This window comes from Condylura cristata, unplaced genomic scaffold (assembly GCF_000260355.1).
Source record: "Condylura cristata isolate star-nosed mole 26May11 unplaced genomic scaffold, ConCri1.0 scaffold00009, whole genome shotgun sequence".
Lineage (NCBI taxonomy): Eukaryota > Metazoa > Chordata > Mammalia > Eulipotyphla > Talpidae > Condylura > Condylura cristata.
The window spans coordinates 30,446,886-30,456,533 of record NW_004567110.1 but is presented as its reverse complement, the minus strand read 5'-3'; the positions used below and the strand labels follow the sequence as shown (position 1 = coordinate 30,456,533).

The 9,648-nt window shown below is 35.7% G+C and overlaps 1 protein-coding gene across 2 annotated transcripts in view; it reads right to left on the bottom strand.

Moving 5' to 3' along the window:
- The window catches only part of KIAA1429 (KIAA1429 ortholog), a 51,591-nt gene that overhangs the window by 10,702 nt on the left and 31,241 nt on the right, over nt 1–9,648 (bottom strand). For both annotated transcript variants that reach the window (XM_004679724.2, XM_012723050.1), the window contains exons 11-16: nt 9,002–9,084; nt 6,364–6,457; nt 5,693–6,237; nt 4,935–5,170; nt 4,213–4,465; nt 2,094–2,311 (exon numbers count right to left, since the gene is read on the bottom strand). In XM_004679724.2, the coding sequence (XP_004679781.1) occupies nt 2,094–2,311; nt 4,213–4,465; nt 4,935–5,170; nt 5,693–6,237; nt 6,364–6,457; nt 9,002–9,084 (1,429 nt within the window). The remainder of the gene's footprint in view (nt 1–2,093; nt 2,312–4,212; nt 4,466–4,934; nt 5,171–5,692; nt 6,238–6,363; nt 6,458–9,001; nt 9,085–9,648) is intronic.

Here is a 9,648-nt window from a genome sequence, read left to right as displayed (position 1 = left end):
AATGTCTCTGGTCTATGGTTGTTCATTATTTTTGTTGTTTTCTCGCCTGGTCCATTATACTCCTGCTATGAGTGAAACCATCCGGTATAGGGTCAGAAAACTTTTTATGGGAAGAGCCTAATGGTAAATATTTTAGGCTTTCCAAGCTATACACAATTTAGTCAGTTGTTCCCTCTACACAGCAGCTGGATTCAGTCACAACTACTAAGTGTTGGCTTTAGTAAGAAAAAAGCCAAAACAACACAAAAATGCTGACTATGTTCCAATAAAACTTTATTTACAAAAACTGATGGCAAGCTAGTATGTAGTCCATAGTTTGCCAATCCTTTTTCAAAATGTGGCACCTAAATAAAAATTAGCAAGTAGATAAAGACATAAAGTGGGCCATGTCTCAAGGTTCGTGTGAGTACTACATAAAAAATGTAACAACTTATTTTAAAAGTCAAATAATGTTTCAGCTATTCTTGAAACCTTCCATACCTTTATAATAACCCCAAAGGCCTTTGATGACCAGACCCCACCACTATACCCACATTATTTCTCTCATCCTGTGCCTATCATTTTCTCTGTGCTCACTCACTCCAATATTAATGTTTCATTTCTCACCTCCCTTGAGTCAGTTCTTTGTATAAGGGTTACCTTCTCAGGGGGCACTTGTATTTCAAAACAAATTCCACCCTCTTGTTTCTGTGACATATTAAGTATTATATTCACTTACTATTTTCTGTCTACCCCTTGTAGAATAAATGCACTGAGAAGTAAGATTTTTTTTAAGTAATCCCCAGCATCTAATGTCTGGCCCAGAGAAGGTAATCAGTAAATGTTTGTGGACTAAATGAATTAAGTATTCGTTCCACAACTTCATCAGTGCTACTATCTTCTAGTTGCTGGAGAAATACAGTTAAAAAGACATAGTTCCCACTGACCTCATAGAGCCTAGTGAGGGAGACATCCAACTAAACAATACATCTAAATAATGTAATGGGAAACAGCACTAATTCAGTGAAAAATATGAAGAGGGACAAGGAATAGGGGCACAAAGTATAGACGTAACAGTCCGCAGATTCAATATATAGTGGAAGTATAATGTACAGAATTTATTTACAGAATGGATAAAAGGGAGTGAAAAAAATATTCAAAATCTTGGAACTTTGAGTAAATTCCCTCCCACTTAGGAAGGGAAGAACCAAAGAAAGATTTTTGGCTTCTTTGTAAGTATAGTGTATAAAGTGATTCGTAAAGGATATAAAATAAATATCTATGCATGGAGAAGTAAAATTTTAAGTCTTTGGTGACAGAGAGGAAGAAGAGGAAGAAAGCTTTATGTTCCACAGGTGTCAATAAATGAAAACAATACAGAAATGGAGAAAGAAGGACAAACAGAAATGGTAGAAGCCAGTACCAAACACAGAACTGGAACATAAATGTTCAACCAATGGGGATGTAATTAATGAGTTACAAACTTACATTCCCTCCTTTCTATCTCATAATCCCACATGCTTTAACAAATCACCAAGGAAGGGCCTCCCTGGTGGCATAAGGGGTTCAAGTACAGCACTAAGGAGCTATCTGCAGTCACTGAAGCATGAGTTCAATCGCTAGCCAGGGAGGTGATCCACATGGTGTGGCAGACCTCTCCTGTCTCGCCTGCTGCTCCCCTCAGCAGTGTCTTTCAGTCAATCTGCCTGTTTTGCCCCTCACAGTCTGTCTCTAGTGAATCCTCTCACCCTCCCTCCACCACCTATACCTCTGGCCTGTACCCAAGTTGTTGCATGCATAAATAAACAAATCTTTAAACAAAAAATTTCCAAGTAAATTATGTAAATAGCCAGCTACCTTCTTAGTAAAAAAGATGAGACAAAATATAGCATAGATTACACTTCAGACTGAATAGTCTGAGATTAATGATGCCTACATTTGAAAATTTTTTAAATACAAAGATTTTATTACTAACATTTCACCACTAACAAATCTTTTCTAAAAACATGAAATCCTATCTTCAACTTTCTAAAGTAAGCTAAGAATTAATTAATTTGGGAGTTGACAAATGAAAAATTATATCTATGAGTGTACCAGATTAGATCAAGCATTACCTTTTTAGGTGAAATAATCCATAATCATGCTCTGCAAGAAACATCATTGTTCTTACACATGTCAGCAAACAGTTATAACTGCTCTCAGAGTTAGCTAGCAGAGCCAGTAAACAGTCACAGATTGAGGCCATCAATTCTTTGTTTGGAAGAGAATTGGAAAGTTGCTCCAGTTCAGAAACAGACCCTTCAGAAGAGTTTGGCAAAATGAGTGCAATGTCCTGTGAGGGGGCAGGAGAACAGGGAAAAAAATTTTTGAAAAATGGTTATCACTGTCACTTAACATTTTATTTCAGAAACACACAGCAATTAATACCGTAATTGTCTCAGTAAAATTTTGTTACAACCCATCCCAAATAGAATCAAATACATTAAGAACAAAGAAGTCATTTAGCTCATTTGTAAAATTAAAACAAGGATATTCACCTAATGAAGTAAAGGTTTAAATATTTTACTTTACAATATTTTTAGATCTCTTCAAAAACTTTTCCATGTACTGGGTGGAATATAATTTTTATCTTCAAATCATTAAGTGAAGTATATTTGATTCTAAAATATTTTAAATAGCTATATTATTCATTCATACAAATATTTTTAAATTTAAAAGGAAAACACTCCAAGAAATAAATTCTACTAAACAAATAAATAATTGGTATTTAAAACATTACAAAAAGGATGGATGGGGCAGATAATTAAGGTGTCTTCCAAATAAATATTTTCCTCTGGCTTTTATAATTTTTAAAATTCAAGTTTTTAATGGTAACAGAGTTTAGTTAATCACAAAAATTCCTATCACTCTTTTTAGAGGTATATACAGTAGACTTTAACAAAAACATTTTCAGGTAGGTGTCATTGTCTTTAATCAGTTCAATAAATGCAAATCATAATTCAGCTTGACTTAAAACTATGAAACAAAGCTTAAATCAGAAGGGAAATAAGACAAGGTGAAACCAAGAATGAGACTTACGTCATCAGGGGACCTAGGATGTACCTCTTTGTGAAAACAAGTCACATCAAAAATGCTCCTTCTAATGCACAAAATGATGTAAAAATAAACTATTATATTATTTTTTTTTTTTTAAAAAAAAGCTCCTTCTTAGTCCTGAGTGCTAAATGTAATCAAACTGGATTTTTGGCTAGCTACAAGGTATTCTTCCAACATGAATCCTATAAAAAATATTCTGCCAGAACATGGATGGAGATGTTTTCAAAAGATCATGCTTAGTGAAGTAAGCCAGAAAGAAAAGTAAAAATACTGGATGGCTTCACTCAGAGCAGAAATATAAAGGACCAGGGGAGAAAGTAATAATGATGAACAACTATATACCAGAGATATTTAACGGGGATTGAATGGAGAATGGGACCAAAATCTGTGTGGGGAGGGAAGTGCACTGGACTATGGTCATGTCACATGGGTGATTTGGTGATGGGAAGCTCATGGGGATTACAACTGACATAGGAAAAGGCACAAAATGATGTAAAAATAAAAATAAACTATTATATTATTTTTTTAAAAAATCTGTCAGTGCCAATACACACACACACACACACACACACACACACACACATATGTCCTGCCAGAACATATTACATCTGATGATTAGAGAGCAGGAGCATTTTGACAACTTTAAACAGAAATTCCTAATTACAATGGGCTAAAAATTCTCATTAATATATGGAACTGAAAACTGAAAGTCAATAATGTAGACAGCAATACTTCTTTTAGTGAACATCTAAAAATACACTGCTGTAGCTTATGCCTTCAAAAGTTGTTCTAATAAGGAAACATGGTACTGCTCCAAATCACAAAGCTGTAAAGTTCAAGGATAACTTGGTATACAATCAGAAAGTGAAGTACTACACTTAACTAACTCAAAGACTACCTCAGCATGTAAAGCAATTATCCAAGGATAAAATCCATAAAGAAAAGGAAAAGAGCTCTTTAGAGAAACTTGTGAAGCGTAAACTCAAAGAAGCACCAAACCATTTTACTGTCAACTTTATCATCCTAAACAACAGCAGGAGTAATTAAACAGGGAAGATTTCTTTGTTCATGGTCAAGGCTTACATCAAAAAAAGCTTTTATAAACACACAAAGAAGTTATAAAATAACTATAAATACCTGATCACAAAGAGACTGCAAAATGGATGTGATATATTCATCACACTGTTGACGAATAACACTATCTCCAGGAGACCTCACCAAAGCTAACAGATCCTGGAATATCTCAGTATATTTTTCATCACCTTTAATAGCTCCATTAATTAGATGCAAAATGGCTAATTTACAAGCTTTGTGGGAAGCCAGAGCATCAAGAAGAGCAAGTAACCTGGTGGTTTGGCTGGTATATTGCTTTTCTTTATCTTCTGAAGTGCTGAAATAAAATCAATACATTTAGTAAACAAAGTTCATGATTTTAAAGCATTATCTAGTATTTATTTTGACACATATTAACTTATCCAAATGTTATATAAAACATTTCATTGCTTGGCTGTGACTACTTCTCTTGAATTTGTAATTACTATAAAAGTTTCTAAGTTTGGGACTTTAAAATATAGCTTCTTAAATCAGAGTACTTCATAGGTTATCTTTCAAACACCCAAAATCAAAACCTTCAAGGAATCCTGAACATGAAATGTTTTCCTATTAAGAATAATATATATATGCATTATGAACACATACGTGTCTATGCTTACATGTATATTTATATGTATTCATGTATGTAAGTGACACACACACTGCTATCTGAACACTCTAAATTCTGGTTTCCAAATTAGAAGCAGGAAAATATGTATGTGTGTTAAGAACAACTTGAACAAATATTTAACACAAAATGAAAATACCTTTGCAAGTCTTCTACAATCAAATCCAACACAGTTCTCATAATCAGAAGTGCAGTTGGTGAGGCAAGGTCACACAATTGAACACAAATACGTCGTAACATGTGCTGAATGGGTTGGCAAGTTGTGCCAGAGAAAGAGCGAACTATTTCTTGGAGCAACTTTGCTTGAACATGAAGGTGCATGCTCCACAATTTTCGGGTGTTGAGTGCCACTGATATATCGTGTGGCTCAATAACCTGTTAAAAAAGTATAATTTGTATGTACATAGATTTTTTTACTATTTATTTACAGTCACAAAAAATGTTCAGGAAGAAATGTTATGAAAAGGACATCTTTACCACACTCTTAAAACATTTAATTTTCTATAACACAAATAAACATTTGTTTGAATTCAATAGGTCTAAAAAAATCTTAGTGTTCTCAGATTAGCAGTCAGTAGAGCAGAGTCCATTGATGAGACAATCTAGTGAATAGCAAATTCTAACACATGATAAAGGGGGGAGAAGATTTAAAAATAACAAAAGTACATTTATACATAACAGCATAATAAAGTTCACATTAACAAAAACTTATTTTAAATATTACCCCCATTTCCTTTTGACCAACTTGCTCCAGTTTTATCTTACCCTCACTATTTTATGTCTTTTTTAGGGAACAGGGATGAGGGCTTTTGATTTTTTTTTTTTAACAAAATCACTGGCTTTTAAAAATGTGTTACTGCAGTCATTTATAAGATGCATGTTATATGGAAGTGATACCTGAGTTGTTTGCATGGGCAATGGTAGAGGCAGCAGCTCTGAAAGGAGTATGAGTCCAGAAAAAAATCCCTCAGGAACTTTTAAGATCGAAGAAAGAACTTCTTTTAACATTAAAGACCAAGTATTATTAGCCAGAGTCTCTTCTGAGATTGTGAGTTTTTCATTAACTCCTTGTGTAAAAGTCAGTAAGATATCAATGATATCATTCTGAATTTTCTGTTCATCACTATCCAAACGACCTGAGAGGGGGATAGAGCACAGGAGCATGTGTAAAGTCACAAGTGCTGAAGGAACACGCATGTCCTTAAACTCAAAGGATCCACCTCTCAGGAGTTCCGTTAACATAGTTTTAAGAAGAGTGAGTGTGCAGCGAGCCATTGAAATAGTAGTAACTCTGTGAAGGGTGGTCCCCATGTTGGCATGGAGCCTCCAAGGCTGAGTCAGAAGACTGTTCAACTTCTGCAGAACCCGAATAAAGGTGTCCATTCCTTCAGCAGAAAAAAGCTGAATAACAGCAAGATTCCACTTCAGGTCTTTCTGCTGACCTTTGTAAAGGATAAAGGGAAAAACATAATTACTTACATGTCAAACAATTAAGAATTATGAATATCTAATGAGCAATATTTATACTAGGCTTTAAAAAGTTCTTAAGGTCTTAGCAAACACATTACCTTCAACAGGGGGTGGTGAACATGCCACATTACAGAGAACACGCAGAGCAGTGGTCAGGCCAACTCCTTCTGGAGTCATCAAGTTATCAATATTCTTTAAAAATAAAAATGAACAGCAAGTTAAATTTCTTGGTACCTATCAGATCAAGAGTAAATTCCAGAGAAGCATGAATTAAAAATACAAGTTTCAACTAAGATGTCTATCAAGGACAATTTCCTGCTTTTTTTAAAAAAGATTTATTTATTTAAGGCCCTCCCTGGTGGCACAATGGGTTAAAGTGCAGCACTGTGAAGCTAGTCCAGGCTAGAACTCCTCAGCAAGAGTTGTCCCTAGCCAATCGGGTCCCTAGCCAATCCCCTGCCTCTCCCTAGCAGGGGAGGGGGCCCATGGTGCAGCAGACCTCTCTCTCCCGTTTTACCAGCTGCTCCCCTTTGTCAATCTGCCTACTCCCCACTCTGTCTCTGGTGAATAGGTGAATACTCTCACCACCCCTGCACCTTTGGCCTGTACCCTAGTTCTATATGCATAAATATTTTTTTAATAATTTAATTATAAAATAAATTTCAAAAACATTTGATCAAATCCAAATATTTTTCAAGAAAAAGTTTCCAATTAAGTTCTTGTAACATTTTAAATTTAATTTTAGAACACAAACCTTATAAAGGTTATTTGATCTTCAATACATGTTGCACTATACTGCTATTAATACAATGAACAATTACAATTTAAAGTGTTAAAAAGTACTAAATGGGCTCTCCCTGGTGGTACAACGGGTTAAAGCACAGCACTGTGAAGCCATCCGAAGTCAATGCAACACGAGTTTGATCGCCAGCCAGGGAGGTGACCCACACGGCGCAGCACACCTCTCCTGTCTAGCCCACTGCTCTCCTCAGTGTATTTCAGTACATCTGCCTGTTCTGCTCCCAGTTCTGCCTCTGGTAGATCCTCTCACCTCCCTGCCAACTCTGGCCTATACCCCAGTTCTTGCGTGCATAAATAAATAAGTCTATAAAAAACAGTACTCATGGAGAAGGAGGTATGAAGAAGATGGTGATAAAATAGGAAGTGCCCAACTAACCAAGATAAAGTACTTATGATAGTTTTGATGGAAGGGATAGTGTGGCATACATCTGAGAAGGTGTGAAGCTATTCCTCTAAATCATATACAGTATTATAAACCAATATTACCTTAATAAAGAAAATAAGTAAACAAAATTGAGAACATTAAAAATAAATTAAGTTACACACTATGAAGCCTCTGTAGTACAAGTTCAATCACTAGCCAGGGAGGTGACCCACATAGTGCAGCAAACCTTGCCTGTCTCACCCGCTGCTCCCTTGCTCCCCTCAGCACCAATTTCAGTAGATCTGCTTGTTCTGCTTCCCACTCTGTCTCTGGTGAATCCTCTCACCCACTCACCTCTGGCCTGTCCCACAGTTTTTGTATGCACAAATAAATACAACTTAAAAAAATTAAAATAGCTCCTTTTCATGTACTCTTTCTACTTATCCTTGCTCCCAAAAATGAAGCAATGACTGATTTTCATAATGCACTGTGGATACTAAACCTCTTTCAAAACTAAAATGCAGCAGGGAATGTTTTAGCATTACATAACATATATTTAAACACAAGCAGGTACTACAGAAGTCTAATGATGACAGCTAAGTAAAGAATGACTAGAGGAAGAACTGCTTTGACCTCCCTGGTGGCCTAGAGGTTAAGCATCAGCACTATCACTAATAGGGCCTCAATTCAATACCCTGCCAGGGCCTAATCCACATATGGTACAGCGGACCTCTCCTGTCTCACCCACTGTTCCCCTCAGCAGTGTATTTCAGTAGTCTATCTGTTCTGTTCTCCACAGTCTCTGGTGAATCCTCTCACTCACCCCCACCCCACTGCTCTGGCCTACACCCCAGTTCTTACATGCATAAACAAACAAACAAAACCCTTAAAAGAAAAAAGAAATATAGTTGCTGATGTCTTTAACACTTGCCCATGCTATGTTTCCAGGTAACAGAAAGTAATACTTAGTAATGCCTTGTTTTAATAGCTTTCACAAAGCAACATATAGGTAAAAACTTAGAAATAACGGCCCTCCCTGGTGTCGCAGCCGGTTAAAGCACAGCACTGAGAAACTAAAACCACTTCCACATGAATTCGATTCCCGCCTGCCCCAGAGGTGACCACATGGCGCGGCAGACCTCTCCTGACCCGACCCTGCTCCCCTCAGCAGTGTGCTTCGTAGATCTGCCTGTTCTGCTCCCCACTCTGTCTCTGGTGAATCCTCTCACCGCCCCTGAGCCTCTGGCCTGTTCCCCAGTTCTGTATGAACAAATAAATAAATCTTTAAAAAAAAAAAATCTTAGAAATAACATTTTAAATGTTTTTAAATGAAATTCAGAGGAGAAACTTAAAATAGAAAACTCTGTTTCTTTTGTGTTTCCCTTCTTAAATTGTTGTGCTCACAATCATACACCCCTCCACAGTTATACACCAATCTGTACCGACAAAGTTTAGAAAATCAATCAAGTATACTTAACAGTTACTCTCATTATCTATGTAAGTGATTTATGCAATATTACTATAAACTACTATGCAGTTTCATAAGATAAAGACACTTAAGTTTCACTTACCTGTTTAACATATTCAATTAGGTTTGGAATGCAGTTAATTTCAAACCTAAGGTTTTTCAGAGGTTCAAGCCACTTGCCAAGTTCTTAAAAACAAAAAATACAATTTATAATATCTTTTAAAACAAAAATCTTATAACAAAGAAGTAAAGGAATTCTTTTCCAAACATAATTACTAGATCCTAGCAGATGAATAATGGAGATTTTATACAAAGATGACTCATCTCTAAATGTTTAAACAAACTTTTAAATGAAAATGTAAGTGCCTTTCCACACTGGTTTAAAAATAAGTGACTACTCTTAGCTAGTTTCTGAAACTGAAAACTATATATGCTTAAACAGGATCATCTAATTAAACTGATTTTTTTGGCAACAATCAACACACAATATCAAAAAATTTATAAACTATAAACTAATATAACTGTGTTATTAAGCTAACTCTGCTTCCTCTCATACCCAAAAATAAAAATCATACATAAAATGTATTAATTTCTAAAGGCTCAAACATCAGGGAGGGGAGGCATTTACTAAGTGTCTTTTCTTGTAACATGGGTCTTAAATGTTGCCAATTTCCTAAGTTAAATGCATATATAGGGATGAGGGGGAAATGTGTATGTATACATATATATACATGGGGTTTTAGGGTATGC